Consider the following 18,683-nt stretch of genomic DNA (forward strand, 5'->3'; position numbering starts at 1 on the left):
TATATCCCAGGGGGCATGGGAGTAACATCAGCAAGCTATCCAGCATTATGGGAGTATAATGCCAGATTTTCTGCAGAGAACACATTCTTACCCGTTTACTCAAGCTTTTTAGATTCCCTACCCCCAGGATGGGTAGGAAATGCATAGAGGCCCGAACCACTAAGCTGTCGAGTGATAGATGAACAGAAAGAATGACCAGATCTACAAGCGCCAGCCTTCAGCGCCTCACCACTGTACGGCTTTCTGTGAGACATGTCATAGGCTTAGGCCAAGGCTCCTTAACGGCCTCCAGGAGGGCTTCATTAAAAGGAGTACAAAAGGGCTGAGTGAGCTAAAGAATGGTGATGGATTAAACCCAGATCAGTTGACTGGGGGTGAGTGTTTGATTTGCTCAAACGCTCCGTCCATCATCCCCTTTTGTATCACTTTGTTCGCCCTAAGTGTGCCAGGATATGCTCAGACGTGAGTCCCTTGCTCACCTGGCCACTGGATTCAAGATAGCCTGGCTGATGAGAATTTTGAATCCGAAACCGGTCCCAGGATGCTTGTTTCCGGTCCAGGGAAGACATGGCTTGGTAGTTCGGGCTGGACTGTTCCCGTGAGGCACAGGGTCAGACTGATTTGCATATGGCCATGTCTGAACTGGGGTGGCCGAGTGAGCTAAAGAATGGTGATGGATTAAACCCAGATCAGTTGACTGGGGGTGAGTGTTTGATTTGCTCAAATGCTCCGTCCATCATCCCCTTTTGTATCACGTATACATCGGCTCTCCATCATACCGTGTCGAGTCTTGGCACCCCCTAAATTTTAGTAGGCCCTACACATCAGGGATACCCTAGATGGAATCTTTACAAATAATATTTTTCTATTACTAACACTCTTCCTTTAGCATGTTCTGACTGTAGTGCTATTTTTTTCAATCTTACATACAGACCCCCTAACCATAGGCCTAAAACCAGATCAGACACTTTCACCTCTCGAGCTTGGCACAATATTCAGCCAGATCTTTTCTCTGAAAAACTAAATGTCTTTTTTCCTATTCTCTCCAGCAACATTGATAGAGCAGCTTCTCAGTACACAACCTGTGTCGATAATGTGGCCAATCTGCTGACCCCACCTAAACTGAGTAAACCTAAACGGAATAATCTATCAGCCCGCCTGGTTCACAGCTGAGGGCACTAAAATAGAGCTGCCGCAAATAGGAGAAAATATGTGGGCAAAACTACGACGATTCTGAGAAGGCTAATTACAAGATCTATCTAGCTACTTACAAGTCTCTCATTATCATAGAAAATACCTCTTATTTCACCAGAAAGATTAAATAAGTAAAAAAACTCCTCTAAATGACTTTTTCAAACAGTGACCAAGGTAACCTCTGACTCCTCCAATGAGATCAGCCACAGCAGCCAATCTTTATGCAGCATCTTGGCCAATTGCATTTTGCATAAAGTGGAAGCAGTCTACAATGTATTCTTCTCCTCTATCACTCACTCTGACAACATTAGTGTCCCCACTGTCTCACTTGAAAAAGGGCCAACCTTCAACGGGTTCACACTGCCCACTCTAGAACAGGTCACCAAATACTGAAAGCCGCATCTCCTGGATCTCGCCCACCAAAGGTGGCCAAACTAGTGGTGGGGACCATTGCTCCTCAGCTTAAAGCTATTTTCCTGCTCATAATTTCGACTGGTAGGTTCCCTTCCATTTGGAAGAAAGCTTCCATAATTCCACTAATAAAAAAAGCAACTCTAGATCACGAAGATCTCAGTAGTTATTGTCCTATTACCATCAAAGATCATTGAAAAAATCATTGATATTCAGCTGGTGTACCATATTCAGTCAAATGATCACCTAGATACCACCCAGTGTGGTTTCTGTAGCAGCCACAGCACGGAAACCGCTCTTATCAATGCTTCTGAGGAGATCAGGCAGGTGCTCGATCAGGGCAGACCCTGACCACACCCTCATCCTGCTTGATCTCTCAGTGACTTTTGATACAGTAAATAATGGATTGCTGTTGTACTGTCTAACGGTAATCAATACCACTAATGCGGTCATGGACTTACTAAAATCTTTCCTTTCGAATAGAGAAGTCGGTCCGGCTGGATGAGTTTGCCTCTTACCCTTTCTCTTGCGGGGTCCCTCAGGGGTCCTCACTAAGTCCAACTTTATGTAATGTCTACATTATACCTCTGACCAGTGTAATTAAAGGTTTTGGTTTCTCTTTGACTTCTCATGCATATGACACCCAAATTGTCGTCTCGCTGGCCAAGGATGATACAGGTGTAAGCGCCAGATTTAGCGATTACATGCAGGCAGTCAGCATTTGGATGTGCAGGAACTGTCTGGAATTGAACACAGGAAAAACAGAGTGATGCTCTTTGGTGCACAGACTGTCTTCTGGACCCCGTCCTGCTGCCCACAGATATAGGCTCTCTGCCAACTCCTGTCACGAATACCCAGACCTTGGGAGTTCTGATCGACAACAAACTTAGCTACACTAATCACATCAGCGCCCTGTCCTCTTGTACTTTCCTCACTCAGAGAATGCTCAAGTAGATTCTCCCATTTATTTCTGTCTACCTCCAGAAAACTCTTGTTACATCATTAGTAATGACTAAACTGGATTCCGGTAATGGTCTACTACTCACCTCACACCAGTCTATCCTAACAAACGGCAAACACTGCAGAAGGATGTGGAAGGTCTTCTCATAAAAATTCCAAAACATCACTCAGTAGCCACAGCCATCAAAAACTTGAATTGGCTCCCTATCAGAGGATCACTTTCAAAGCACTCTATATCACCTACAAGGAACTCCCATCGCTTTGGCCCTGACTTTTTTCAACACAGTTTTAACTGATACACCCCTGGCTGTTCTGCCTCGACCAAACATATTGTTGTCCCCAGATTCAAATGACCCACCTACGGTGCCAGGAGTTTCTTTCTGGGAATGACAAAAATCTAGAATGCTTTACCACTGCACATCAAGAGTGCACCATGTCTCTTGACCTTTAGGAAGCTCTTGAACACCTGGCTTTTCAACACCTGCTAGCTATTTTCTCAATTTCCTGCTATTCTTCTCCTGAATCAAAGCCAGCGTCAAGGGTGTCAAGGAACCCTTGGGTAATCTAGCGCTTTAGAAAACTCATGAACATAACGATACACATTGAGTTCTACTAGCGTTCTGTTCTACTAGCGTTCTTTGCTCCCCTCACCTCTTGGTTGTATCTCAAAAAGGCTTTTAGCTTTTCTATGAACTGTTCCAAGGACCATGGAGTGGACGATCAGCTTTTTGTGGGGTTCCCTGGAGCAAAGAAAGGTAAGGCTTGTAGGATACGACCTTGTTGAGGTAGATAGTCCTCTACATTAAGGTCTGGTATGTATTGGCCAAGAAGCAGGCCCTGAAGGTCTGAGAATCCATTTCATCAGGGCTTAGGCTGCTACCATTGCTTTGGCATGGGGAGTGCCTATGCTTGACATTTGCTAGGCTGCGATCTGGGCATTCTTGTTTGTTTTCATAAAAGATTTCTGCCTTGACAGCCAGGTCCATCGGAAGGTTCTGCTTTGGTATCTATTCTAAGGTGAGAAATCTGCGGTTAGAAGTATCCATCAGAAAAACAAGTTACTTGCCTTTGATAAAGCTCTTTGTGGTGGACACTATATCTAATCGCACATTCCTAACTGTTGTTTCTTCTTAAAGATGACTTAAGATCAACTGTACAAGCCATAGTCCTCTCCCATCTGGACAGAAGCAACATTCTGCTCATTTGTCTCCCCAATACTGCACTAGCAGTCCAGAAGAGAATCCAATTGTATGTGGCTCATTACGGGTTCGAAGAAATTCATCCACCAACTTTAAAAGACATACACTGGATCTCCTTCAAGACGAGCTGCATTGCTTATAAAGTTTTCAACAACAAGACCTCTGCTTGCCTGACAAACTAGTTACACCTGGGGACAGCACCATTTTAAGTGCCTGTGTATCGCCAGATTCGAGACAAAACATTGCAAGTAAGAGATGAAACAGAAGGCAGGCCATTTGTGTTCATGCTCTCAGGATGTGGAACAGAAAACCTGTTGACATCAGATCAGCACCAGCTCTCCTATAATTCAGAAGAAATGCTGAAGTCGCACCTCTTCAGAGAACATTACCCCTGACCACACAGTCTACCCTCGACCCTTCCCTAATAACTCGATATTTCCGCGGGCCATGCTGACCCGTTGAGCGCTTTGTTACTCTTGAGTTAGGTACATGGTATGCAGATACCACCACACACTGACAAACATATAGTTGTATGCCCATGGCGGAGGACCGGTATACTTTGTACACAAAAGTCTTCTTAAAACCTGCTGAGCTTTCAGAATAGGACATGCAATGTTGCAGTTCTGCATTGATGTTTTTCATCTACATAAACTCCCATTCCTTTAGTGCTCCCTAGGATCTTTGTGTATCCAATCTAGACCTACCAATTGGCGATCCCTAGTTTACTGCAGCGCCACACTACATGTGGCTAAGAAATTTTTGACATTTGTGAATCCCCAAGAAAGCTGTCCATTTATAAATATTTTGCCATTCATGGGTCCAAAAATAAATAGCCCACTCGCTCACATGTCAACTTTGGTTACAAAGACGATTTCAGCTGTGTTATCAAAGTCTTCTTTAAGTGGTTTACAGGTTTTGCAACGTTTTGGTCATTGTCTGGGTGTATGGACAGAGCTAGACATTGGAGCCCATTGCAAACGATTTCCCCATTCTCTGAATACTTTCTTTCTTGGTCTTGCTTTTGCTCGACCTCTCTTGCTTGTTCTCTCTCTCTCTGTCACATACACACTATTCAGTACCTCGCTTTTTTCCCTGTCTTTCCATCTCTCCCATTCATACAATCTCCCTATCTCTGTATTTCTCTTTCCCCTTCTCTACCAATTTTTTCTCTGCTATTCTCTTTTGTGTCTTTCTCTCATCTCCATCCCTCTTAGCCACCATTTCTTCTTCATGTATCCCTCTTTTCATGTGGTTATGTTTACTCCTACTCTCTTCCTAATTTTACCCACACTCAAATGTAGTCTTCAGACATCATGGCGCTATCAGTTGTTGTTATGTTCAACTTTTGCTGTCAATCTGAGTTCAGGTTAACCCCTGTATTTGTGTTTTTGCACAGAGGGGTGGCGCACTGAAGAAAGGACCGTATGCCAGGGCTATGCAGCACATGAAGCTTGTACTACCTTACCAGCTAAAGGCACTAGATTGGGATCCGCTGCATCAGAGCAATCAACAGAAGTGTTACTGCTACTGCGGGGGTCCTGGAGAGTAAGTGCAGTCTGGAAGACAAATTGAGGGTAATGTGGTGTCTTCGACTTTAAAAGGAAGACTAAGTACATAGGTATTGGAGTTATCCTTAATGATATTAAGCAGATGGGATCTTAAATGGCTTGCGCATAGGGCAGGTGATATGGTAAATTGTGTAGGCGGAATGGGTTTAGGACTAGATAATGAAGATGTAGAAGGTGAGATCAGGAGACAATGGATCTGTCTTCAGTGACGAAGCTGGATGTGTTTTAAATTATAAAGGCTTTATACACATGAAATTAGCCTATCCTTCATATATTTGATTCTTGCAATTACTAAAAGTGAAATTGATAAACACGTTCCTTCTGTTTACCATAGAATTTTAATTATCAATCCATTCATTATTTTCTTTTTTTTGAAAGTGTATTCATATGTGGAAAAAGGTTAACATTGTCATTTCAACTTTAACCAACATAGCATAATACTGTGATTAATTGAAAATAAATTATATCAATAAAGACCATAAATCATAATAATAAACAATTCTTCTACAAAAGTGAAGTGACATTTGTCAAAAAACATATACAAATTGATCAAAGATTAATTCAAAAACATGAAATGAAAAAATAATTTTCAACATCATTTGTTATATCAATACATTTTGAACAATGAAGTTTTTTCAAACAAAAAGACCAGTTTGTCGGTTTTCACGTGAATATTAATCACCGCGCCATGGTGTACTACGAGGCTTGTGCCGACGCGTTTCGAGTCCAGGTATTAAATCACCGAACTCTCTTCAGGGCTTTGCTATTCTGATCTATAAATAAAATGTTTTGACAAAAAGTGTGATTATTAAAAGGGGAACCTCTTTCTAGTTAAATAACTGCACTTTATTTCCTCATGTCTCATTGTACCTGAATGACTGTATTGCCATGTCTTGTCTTTTAAATGTTCTGCTGTATTTTCTAAGTGTATTTGAAGTGCAGGAGCCATCCACCCGTCGCCTGCAGGGGAACATATACGAACATTTTTTTTCTTTTCTTTATTTCCTTTCTAACAACAGTATGTCATCTAAGACAATGTCATCTAAAACAATGTCATCTAAAACAATGCAAGAATCTCAGTGAATTCGGCCACATACCTTGGGCGGGGCGAAGTTCGTCTAGTCAGACTTGACTTCGTGTTATGTGTATAAGCGCTGGGGATCGTAGAATTTCAGGAGACTTTTCTCTGAAATCAAGCGTTTGTTGTTAGCTACGGAGACTAAATCCAATGGACTAAACGGTATTGAAAAGTTGAAAAATAAGGTTGAAAAATAATCACCTTAGTGAGCTGTTAGTCGCTCGTTGGATTCAACCAGCTTTTCGGTGCAGTGCGGTTTAAATGCACAAACTGTCCATCATTTCGATTCTGTAACAAGGTGAAAGTGTGGCCGTAAGTCTCCACTCCCTCAGGTCATAACTTGTATTTAAACTAATGGCGGGCGTATTTTACTCACCAAAACTTGATGAATGTGTCTCCCACACTTGTTCTCATCTAGCAGACGCCATGTCTCCCTCACTCGCTCCTTTCTGCTCTCTGGTGTCATGTGACCCATCAGGTGACCAAATCGCGCCAAAATGCATTATGGGAATTGTAGTGACTCCTTGTGCCAGGCGCCTCGCATAGCTGTATTTGCCTGCACTAGGTGCCTACTGATTAATGGAAAATATAGGAATGAATAGGGTGGGACTGATTAGTGTGGCTTTTTTGGCCTAAAGCCAAAGATGGTATTCTGAAATCGAGCAGCATGATTTTTTGAAAATTGTGCCTAATGCACATCATGTTAGTGTTCAAATTCTATTTATTTCACTCATTGTATTTAGCCCACTGATCGTGCTGTTGAATTTCATTATCAAATACGCCTCTCTGCGCAACAAAGCAGTTTCTATGTCTGTTGTGCAATTAGAGGCATTCATTACTGATAAGATAGTCCATTGGAAATCATTCTCCCCGTGTTTTTCTTCCAAAAAATGTTCCACCATGGGTGCTGTAGTGACTATGTTCTTTATGCGAGATCTGTGCTGCGTTATTCTTGCATTGATTTGCTGACTTGTTTTGCCAATATATATTCTACTGCAGGGGCATCGGATGGCATACACCACACTCTTGGTTCTACAATTGGTAAAATGCTCATGTTTCCACTTCACTCCATTGTGGCTAAATTCTGAACCTTCAATGGTGTTGATACATGCCACGCAATTGCCACATTTGCGGTGGCCCTGTATGGGTTTTAAATTCCATTGGGAAATCAAATCACTTTTTGGTTTAGGAATAGAGACATCTGCTCTAATAATCTGTTGTCCAATACTTGTGTTTTTTTTCATTGCAAATATTGGCTTCTGTAGGGGGACTTCAAGGTTCTCAAGCAAGTGCCAGTTCCTGAGCACAATCTGTTTGAATTGATTGGTTTGTGGACCAAAGGTGGTGACACATTCCAGTCTTTCTAGTTCTTTCTTTTCTTTCACCTGTAGCAAGGTGTCCCTTGGCGTATACCTCGCCCGTTTTTTTGAATGGTGCAACAGTTTCTTGGGGTAGCCCCTCTTAGTCATCGCATTGCAGAAGGCCATTGCATGGTTTTCAAAATCGGACATCTCAGTACAATTTCTCCTAATGCGCAATAACTGCCCATAGGGGAGGTTCTCCTTTAAGCTCTTTGGGTGCGCACTCCTGAAGTGTAAGATCGTGTTATTGTCAGTATCCTTTCTATACAATGATGGTTTAAGTTTTTGTTCTTGTACATTGACTTCCACATCTAAAAAGGTCATTGTTATTTTGCTTGATTGTATACAAAACTTTATGTCTCTATGTCTGGTATGGAGCCATTCATAGAATTGATTGAGCTCAATCTGACTCCCCTGCCACAGGAGCCAGATGTCGTCAATGTACCTCAGCCATTGTCTGATGTTTGTCTCATAAGGGTTATTATTCTGAACAAATCTTTTTTCATACTGTGCCATATACAGCACAGCCATCTCCGGAGCATATGGGCATCCCATAGCTGTACCTTTGACTTGGACGTAAAACTTGTCTTTAAATTTGAAATAATTATTTTTTAAGGTCACCTCTGCCAGCTGAACAATAAACTGAGTGGGGACGCGATGGGAACGTTCTCTTTGTTCAAGGTATAGTTCCATCACCTCAAGTGCCTCCTCTTGTGGAATTTGTGTGTAAAGTGATGCGACATCTAGTGTCGCCATCACCTGGGTCTCATCATCAAATATTTTGTCCTCAATCTTTGTTATAAAGTCAGTGGTATCCCTTAAATACGAATCCACCTCTTGTAGAAAAGGCTTAAGGAAAAAATCAACATATTTAGAGACGGGTTCTAATGCCGAGTCACACCCCGAAACAATGGGACGTCCTGGTGGTCTAGAGCTATCCTATGAAGTGAATAGTGAAGGATCCGAAAGAATTCTGCATATGTAGGCACACACCAAGCGGTTGTGGTCTGAGACAATGAAGAAAAATCCCAAAAGTCTCCACCAGCCGGTTGGAGACAAGGTCTCAAGTAGTTAAGGGGAAGTGATTAATTAAACGCCGCCAGCTCACGGTCGTTATGAAGGGGAGAGAGGGACGTAACTTCTTCTGTAACTGTCTGCCTCCGATGAACTACTCACACTCCTACACTATTCACTTCATAGGATTCCTTTGAATCATTAATTGCGGCTGTCAACTATTGCACCCCTTGTCCTGATGAAAACCCGCCCTTGATGCATATTAAGCTCCGCTATTTCCTGGGGTCGAAATGTCGATGTTGCAGTGACGCTAGTCCACACAGTATCTCCGGCCCCAACACAAAGTCATTCTTGGGTCGTGTATCCATGCATTGAGAATATTGGACAGTACAACATTACAACTGTTGCTCTTATTTGTATAATATATGTACAGCACATTTTTCTTCATGTTTCACCATAAAGTCAGTTTTGCACTTTAATAACTTTATTATCCTACATTATATTGTTTTATTGACAGCCATGTTCATTAATTTGTGTGCATAATATTCATACAATACAAAATGCTATGTTTGACTAGAAAATAATTGTCCCTGTGGTGTATTCAAGCAGTACGGTTTGGTTTCCCAATAAGGACTTTGAACCCTTTCTTTTAAATCATATGTTTTCACAAAAAGTTGAATGTTGCGGATACAGTAATTTCTTTGAACAAATAAATTCTGAATGTGGCATGGGATGAAGTGTGGAGGTACTGCTGGTATCCTAAATTATGAAGATGCCAAAATGCAAGTCCTGGAGGTTCCGAATGTATGTCAAATTATGATTGTGGCTCATGATTAAAAGTGGAGGTACTGTAGGTAACCCAAATTACGAAGGTGGCAGGAGTTAAGAGTTTGTGGTACTGAGTGTACCTAGAGTTTCATCTAACTTTATTTTGTGTAAGAAGTCTTAAAATTGCATTTTTATATTTTGCAAAGTCATTTTGTAGATGAGAACAAAATTGAAGTAGGGAAATAAGGTGCTCTGCAGCATCTGCTTGATTTAGCTCTCCTAACTCTGCTGGCACAACTCAAGCTATAGTAGCAAATTGTATATTTGGAGTCTGAACATGAGCAAACCACTGTAAAATCACAAAACATCTATCAGTTTAAAAATAACCCCAAGGCTCCAAACCCGGAACCTAAACTTTAAATACTGTGCAGTCTTGGACTTCCTTGCTTCTTTTTCTGAAGCATTTTCATTTGACTTTTTCTGCAATAGAAATCTTCCATATGGACTTGACTAAAGCATGTGATGCTTCCTAAATTGTGAAAGGGCTCCAGATTAGGATTAAAGGCATCATGAAGTGAAATAAGAGCAAACCCTTGCCCTTTTTACTTAAGAAGCAAGAACAGGAGAGATAGTGTTGTTTACAACTTAATTGAGTAAGGAGAGAAGAAGATGTCTTTGACAGTAACAGTGGATGGGCATTGGATTTGCACTAATTTTGAAAACGCGATTGGAATTAGATCAGTAGTAGAGACAAATCAGAATAAGATTACACTGTGGCTTTTCCCAAGCACTGACATATGTAGTATTGGAATACGCTTTTCTTGTTTTATGAGCTAGTACCCAAAATAAACAGTTTTGATGGTGATGATGTGGTATTGGAATACGCCTGAGCATCCATCATACATGTGATCATTGTTGGGTGTTTGGTTGCTGGTTTTGTTACCTGTGTGTCTTCTGCACTTTGAATGGGGGGTGTTCTACTGTTCTCCAGATTTGTATATTTCATAGATTAACATACCTGAATTATTCCATGTTGACTGCCTGGGAATACTCTGTAGCCGTTGTTAGTAGAGTATTGTACGTTAATGGAGACTGTCCACCTTATTATGTAACTCTGGCCTTTGAGGTGGCAAGACAGAGCGACCAACTACCCCAGAGGCACAATCTACCAGATTTTCATAGATCCACTTCATAGAGTCTAAATCCTTATGAAAGGGCAGGAAGATAAGTCACATTTGAATCTGTGAGAGATAAGTTGCTGTAACGTTTTTCTTCTACATTCACTTGCTTGACTTAAAAGTAACAAAACAGTACTTGAAGTGGTAGGCAGGAACTGGCTCTCCTTTTGAAGAACAGTCTTCAGAGCATCGCCTGTCCCACTGTCACCTTCATTCTGGACCATACTCAAATCACTAGATTTATCAACATCTGGTTGAGGGTTTCAATTTTAAATCTGTAGGGTCTGTCTTCACTGCTGAATGATTTCAAATATCTGGTGTCCATCTCCTTCATTGGTGGGTTTCATATACATGGTCAGTGTCTGTTCTATCGTTTAATTTCTTTCTTTTGTTTTTTGGTTACAGATCAGTGATAGTTTGTTTTTCATTTGATGAATTAATTACTACATTAATATATTACCAGTGTCTCCTATCATTAGTTGTTTTCAGGTTTCCGAGATATGCCTTGGTGTTAATTGGCTCATCAGATCTCTGATTTTCTGGATCCTTTGTTGTGATGTTGGTTGGTTTTATGCTCACCTCTCTGGCAGTTTTCTCCTTGCTTGTTACCTTTTTGTATTTGTTTTCAGATCTATGATATTTGTCTGATTCATTGATTGGTTTCAGATCACTGAGCTTAATCTCTTTTGTGGGTGTTACATTGAAATGTTTTTCTCAGGTGATTTTGTTTCCTCCTGTGGTTGGATTCAAATATGGGACTGATTCTTCCCTCATTGGTTGTTTTCTGACTGATATGTGGCCTATGTCTCTGACATTGGCTTACAGTTGTTGGTTTCAGATCTTCCATATTTGTCTTCATTATTAGTTGATTTGTTTTCTAACAATTTCATTAGGTGACTTCTAGACTGAGTCTCTGTCTCGTTTATCAGATAGGAAAAGGTCTCTCAATTGCTTGCCTTGTTATTCATTGAATCCCTTCAGATCATTGGTTCCTGCGTAATTCGCTTTTCTGTTGGGTCCCTGACCTGTGTTCTCTGTCGCCTTCATTAGCTCTTAACATGCATTTTTTGAAGCTTTATTGGTAGGTTGGTAAATATTGGTTGGTTGTTTCTGCAGATATATGGTCTGTTGTCTCCCCTTTTGTTTTACAGGTATGGTGCTGCCGCATGCATGTAATACCTGGAATAGGTTTGTCATATACCCCTACTACAATACATTGCCCTACAGTTACATTGCACTCATTAACCTTAACACTACTTTACAGGGTAAGTGCAGCTAATGGAGAGAGCCATAGGTTTCTCAGTCAGCAGGTCGCCATTGATACTCGTAAGCACTGCGGGTCCTGGACCACTAAACTATTTAATTTTAAGTGTGGCGTAAATATATATTTTTATATATATATTTATATATAAATAAATATATATATATGTGGCAAGTGTAGCTGTAGATACAATTGCTGTGCCTACTCATGCCTTCTAGTGTTGGGCTCGAATGTCTGCAAGTTGTTTTTCGTCAAAGAAGTCTTTCGAGTCATGTGGTATAGTGACTTCACCCATGATTGGTAATGCGCATGGGCTCCATTGTTAGATTGTTTTTTTCTCCGCCCTCAGATTCAAACGCGTTCCTTCGAGCACCGGTGTAATGGCGCATGGTGTTTTTGATGGGCCAGGTCGGTTCCCTCTACTTATTTGGTTGAGTAAACAGTGTATCGAACATCAAGTCACCTCCTCTTCGGTACCACTGTTGAATGATTCAACGCTTCGTACATGCCTTCATCCACTCATCAGCACTGGAGAATGCACCAGTCATGGAAAGGACTCCATTCAGATACTGCTGGAAATGTGGAATGAATTACCCGAGGACAGACCTACATCAAGTGGGCAACCTCTGTCTGTCCCCAGAACATCAGGAGTCGTTCTGCAAGTGTGCCTCGCCTTCCCAAACAAAAAGATTTGTAGGTACCATCAGAATCGTCTCATCTCATCAGCATAGATGGCGCTCCACCAATTGGAATATACCCCGGACCTATTCGGTGAACAGGAGACCGATGGCAAGCAGCAACTGAAGGCTTTTGGCTCAGACCCTCAGGTATCGGAGTTGAAGGAGGACTTGGACATCACAGTGAGTACGGTTATGCCACAGCCCATCCCTTATCACCTCTCGGAATCCAAGCCTTGCTCTCACAGCTAGCAATGAGGCCTCCGGTCCGCCACTGCTGCAATGCCATGGGTGACACTATGGTGGAGCTGATGCACGTCCATCATAAGGCGTCGAAGCCCACCTCCAAGCTATCCCCTTCAATTTCGGGAGGCTCTTTAGCTCTGACGTCGTAGATGTTGTCGAAGCCTTCAGAGCCGAAGTCCGGCTTGGTACCGGCAGACCATCGGCCGTCCTCTGCTCCCAGAAAGCCAACTTCCAGAGCAGGATCCTCAATTGCTTCCGAGGATCAGGATCAACCCATCCTCCAGCGCCTCCAAGAAGAGGTTGATGCCAGCCAACAATTCTGGGACTGTACGAATTGTAGCAAAGCATGCCCTCCAGGCAAAAGACTGTCCCTCCAAAGAGGAAATAACCCATAAATCCTTCCTCAGTTGATGCCTAAAAAGCCTTGCCGCCTTGATAAGAGCACATCTTCAGGACTTCTTGTACCACATCTACCTCAAACTTCACCCCCTCCTCCTTTGCCCTCTCCTTAACCATGACCATTCCCATCCTCTCCGCCACTACCAGTGAACCCTTCACCAGAATCCCCTATTTCCGGACTTTCGGGGGAACATCCTAGGTCTCCCAGTGACGTAATTTATGACTAACCCGTGGGATGATTAGAACATGGACTCACCAGATGACACGCATCCAGACCTATATCCGCCGAAGCCTTCCCCTCCGGACGATGCTACTGCGTACCATGAAGTATTGCAGGGGGCCATAAAGGTGACATGGACGAGCAGGCTGAGGATGATTTCCTCATGAAGACACTCTCTACCACACCGAGGTCCATGCAGTACTTCCTGATTCCTAAGGTAAATCTCAAACTAGCCTCTGACATCTTCAAGGAGCCATTCAAAGTGCTAGTCATCACACCTAGAGTGGACACAATGTATAAAGCTTCTCCCTCTGACTATCCTTAAAAACTTTATTTTTGCATGTAACAACAAAACAGTTCCCCCCACAATTGGCATCGCTTAGTAAAAAACGTGTATACAGTTTGTTCACCTCATTATGGCCCTCACGGGTACAGATATCACAGTGCTAGGCAAAAACTCTATGGAGCAAATCAAGTCATATCTACAATAGAAAATATACGTGCGTAGCCGACAGGGCACTACTCCAGGTCGTTCCCCCCTTCCCAGCTCCCACCACCCTCTCCTTCGGATCCCGACTCCTCAGGGGTAAACAGTTCAGCACTCGTGCCATCCGAATCACTGGCGGGCGACCCCGAAGCACACATCACCCTCCATGCAAGAAAATCTTCCTGTAGCCTCTCATCCCTGCGTGTGCGCTGCATGTGTGTTTCCTCAGCCAGGGACCACTCCCTCACATCTTTAAGCCACAGTGACATCTCAGGGGCTCTTTGTCCCATCCAGGTGATTGCCACCCGTTGCCTCGCCTACACCAATAACAATTGTAACATTTTGTAGGACAGGTTTCTCTTCCTGGGCTTGGGGATCAAGGCTAATAAACAATGAAGGGGGGGTCAAGTCTATCCGGAGGCCGGTGACGTTTTGAATGTGCTCCACCACTGCCTTCCAGAAGTCCCCGACCAATGGGCATTCCCAGGCCAGGTGCATGAAGCCCGCTCCCTCCACCCCACATCTAGGGCAGTCGTCCCGTCTGTCTGCAGAAATACGCCGCAGGGTGACAGGGGTCATATAAGTGCGATGCACAAAATTGAAATGGATCAGTTTAAACCGCGCATTACACGACACCTTACGGGTGAGAGTGCCTATGCGTTTGAGATGACCCGGTCCCAAGGTAGTCCCTAGGTCCGCCTCCCATGCCGCCCAGGACGGAGGAACTGGCGGGGCGGAATCCCGCCGCATGGCAGAATACAACAAAGTAATCAGCCTCCGTCCCCTACCACAGGAAAGGAGGATATTGAGGGTGTGGGACAACGGGGGTGCCTCTGGGAACTGTGGCCAAGTCGCCTTTGCCATCTCTTGAAGTCCCCTGTAGTGTAAGTATTTGCCCCCACTCAGCCCAAAGGCCTCCGTAGCTCGCTCGATGGACACAAAGGAGTTGTCCGGGTAAAGGTCTGCCAAAGTCTCACAGCCACCTGCCCGCCAGTCCCGAAAGGACATGTGTTCCTCCATAAGCACCACATGGGCCAGAATCCACACCGGCAGCTCCCTGTGAAAGGGGGCCCGCCGCAAGATCTTCTCTACAAACCGCTGCCAGACTCCCGCTGCGTGTCGCACTATATACGGCAAGGCCCCATCTGCTCCCCTTGCACTCATCAAGGCCACTTGTAGCGTCCTCTCATCCGCTCTGCCCGCTAGGAGTCGCATTTCCCAGTTGTCAGTGTCTGCGAACCACCTCGCAGCCGGCAGTAGCTGGGCCGCATAATAGTACAGATCAAATCTCGGCGCCTCCAGTCCTCCCTTCTCCCAGCTCCGGACAACGGTGTGCAGAGCAACTCTGCTGCGCCTGCCTGCCCAGAGCAAAGAAGTGAGCAGCGTGTTGAGCATGCGAAATATTCGCGGGGGGAGTGGGCACAGAGAATTTTGCAGGACGTAAAGCGTCCTTGGCAGCATCACCATTTTAGCAACAGCCAGGCGTCTCATTAGGGAGAGAGGCAGCGTGTTCCAGAAGGACACGGACTGTTGCAGGGATCTGAGCACCCGGTCGGCATTACGGGCCAATAACTGCTCGTCGGACGGGGCCACCTGGATTCCCAGATAACGGAAGGCCTCCAGTTCCCATCTCAGCCCTAGGTTGGCAGGGCCATCTGGGGGCCCATATCATAACTCGCCAGGGGAAAGATTAGGGACTTCCCTGAATTTATGCGCAGACCCGAGGCTGCCCCAAAGCGTTCCAGAAGCTGCAGCAAGATGGGTAATGATTCCCTCGGGGACGTTAAGTAAAACAGAGCATCGTCAGCATACAAGGAAACCACGTGCACTGTGCCTCCCACTTTGATCCCCCATTGGGCCATTGCTGTACGAACCGAGACCGCCAAAGGCTCAATCGCCAGGGCAAAAAGAAGCGGCAAGAGGGGACGCCCATGACGAGAGCCCCTGCCCAAAGGCCAATCTTCAGAACGCGCTGACCCAAGTCTAACTCTGGCTCGAGGCGCTCCGTACAGTATCCGGATCCAGTCGCAGAATACAGGCCCCAATCCCACCAACCGAAGCACCTCCAACAAGTACCCCCAGCTGACAGAATCGAACGCCTTGGCCAGGTCAATCGACACCAGGACCTGGGGATCCTCCCTACCGCGCACCTCGTGGAGGATATGGTTCAATCGCCGTAAGTTCATTGCGGTGTTGCGGCCTGGGATAAACCCACACTGGTCCTGGTGGACCAGGTGGGCCATGTGTGGCGCCAGTCGGGTGGCCAACAGTTTGGTCAGGATTTTCACGTCCGTGTTGATCATTATTATGGGACGGAACGCCGCGGGATCGGAGCCGTCCCCACCCGGCTTTAGGATCATGCAAAATTCACCCTGGTTCATGGTAGGTGGGAGGGTACCACAATCCAGCGCCTCAAGATATACCTGTAGGAGAAGGGGGGCAAGGACATCCTCAAATGCTTGATAAAATTCAGGCGGGAAACCGTCGCTCCCCGGGGACTTAGCCCTCGGTAGGCCGGCCAATGCTACCCTTACCTCTCGGAGCGATAAAGCCTCATCCAACTCCACTGCGGCCTCCCTCGAGAGGACCTGGAGAGTCAGCCCTTGGAGATAAGGCTGGTAGGAGGTTTCCGTAACCGAGGGGTCCGCGGCATACACCTGCCGCAGGTGGGACTGGAGGACACGGAGAATATCCGTTTCCGAATGCACCATGTCCCCCGTAGGATCCCTCAGGGCAACTATCCGTTCCGGGGCGGACTCTTTCTTTAAAATCCAGGCCAACAGTCGGGCAGATTTATCCCCTTCCCGGTGGAGACGCTGTCGGTATTGACCCAGAGTGTACTTATCCAGGCGAACAAGTATGTCATGTACACACTCACGGGCCGCCCGCTCCGATTCCAGGTCCGAGTCCTCAGGATCCGGCAGGGTCTGACGGTGCAGCAGATGATCCTCCGCCTCCCGCAATTCGCGGAGCAGCTGCCTCCGGACCCCATAAGTAAGGCCCATACATTCGCCCCGTACCACTGTTTCAGGGCATCCCATTTAGTCGAAAAGGGCATGTCATCCCCCTCCCAGTTCAATTCTAGGTAGTTCGTCAGGGCTGTCTCCAAATGATCCCTCCCCACTTGGTCCTGCAAGAGGTCCATCGGCATCCTCCAACTGCGAGGGCGGGAGGGCTGGTTGACCCATTGTGCATCGCACGTCACTGGCGAGTGGTCCGACAGGAAACGAGCCTGATGGGTGACCGTTAAAGAAAGAGACGCATCAATATTAGCGGCGAGGACCCTGTCTAACCTACTATGGGTGTTGTGTGTCGGGGTGTAACAGGTGTACAATTTCTGTGCGGGGGGGCCCAGACGCCACACATCGGCGACCCCCAAGTTGTGCATTACCTCCCGGAGTCGGGCTGTCATACGTGGCTTCGTACCAGAACGGGGAGGGTGTCTATCCAAGACTGGGTCTAATACACAGTTGAAATCCCCAAACCAGAGGAGGGGGCTGTCCAGATCCGAAACAAGGACTTCTTGGAGATGGGAGTAGAAGTCAGGATCGTCCACATTAGGCGCATATGAATTGAATATCGAAAAATCCCTTCCATCCAATTTCACCCGCAGTAGCAGGTACCTGCCCTCGATGTCTGCCTCTGCATACTGTACAGCTAAGGGGACCCCAGGGGCTACCCAGATCAAAACCCCCCTAGCATATGTGGAGAAGGAGGAATGAAATATTTGGCCCCTCCATTTCCTGGACAACTTTTGTGCACTTTCCTCATTTAAATGAGTCTCCTGCAGACACGCAATGGAGACTCCATGTCGCCGGAGGAAGGACAGGACCCTGTGTCTCTTGGTACAAGTGCCCAGCCCCCGCACGTTCCAAGTTAAGATTTTATATCCCATAATCCCTGGTAACGCCCATCCGGGCCGTCAGTTCTACTTCCTGTATTCCGCCACCCATGGGCCCGAACAGTAGTACACATGATGCCTGCAACGACACCCCCACCCCCTCAAACCCTCCACCACTTCAACCCCCGTAGAACACATCCCCCTGCCCCCACCCACGAGCAAGATGACAGCAACAAAAAAACATGCTACCCTGCCCTCCCCCTGCTGGTGCCAGGACGTACACAGCCACCCCATTCACCCCACACAACACTCACTCACAAACGATGGAACCAGAACCACCCCTCCCAGCTCCCCGCGTGACCCAATCCCTACGTAAAGTACACTAGGCTCCACTGGGAGGACTAGTCTCATTTCGGGCACGGTCCTAGACATACGTACCCCCCCCCCCCAGTCACTCTCCCTGCCCTGGGAGGAAAGCCCTCCGCCCCACCCATCAGCATAAGATCAAATGACTCCGGCCACAAACATCAACCGGTGTATTCAGGACACCCCAAAGGCCTCCCAGGTCAGATTCAGTCAACATTCAGTCCACATATCACCTCATGGCGGGATCGTCTCCACCAGGGACTCGGCCCCTCCAGTCTCTGGGACCACAGGAGCTGTGAAAATCGTGTCCTGCACAGTAGCTTGCAACGTGTCCGGATCCAGGACTTCCCCAGGCCCGAATGGGCTCGGGCCCCCGATCCATTCCCAGCCAGCAAAGGTTCCAGGAGCATAGTGCCACCCGCACCCACTGTGACTCTAGGTTCCTCAATACTCTC

The 18,683-nt window shown here is 45.8% G+C and overlaps 1 protein-coding gene across 5 annotated transcripts in view; it reads left to right on the plus strand.

Moving 5' to 3' along the window:
- The window catches only part of PHF1 (PHD finger protein 1), an 836,267-nt gene that overhangs the window by 186,493 nt on the left and 631,091 nt on the right, over positions 1-18,683 (plus strand). For all 5 annotated transcript variants that reach the window (XR_013594654.1, XR_013594655.1, XM_078641645.1 and 2 more), the window contains one exon: positions 5,161-5,309. Coding sequence is in view for 3 of the 5 variants with exons in the window: in XM_078641645.1 (XP_078497771.1) it covers positions 5,161-5,309 (149 nt within the window). In the remaining 2 variants the exon portion in view is untranslated. The remainder of the gene's footprint in view (positions 1-5,160; positions 5,310-18,683) is intronic.

The sequence above is a fragment of the Lissotriton helveticus genome, chromosome 5_1 (assembly GCF_964261635.1).
Source record: "Lissotriton helveticus chromosome 5_1, aLisHel1.1, whole genome shotgun sequence".
Taxonomy (NCBI): Eukaryota; Metazoa; Chordata; class Amphibia; order Caudata; family Salamandridae; genus Lissotriton; species Lissotriton helveticus.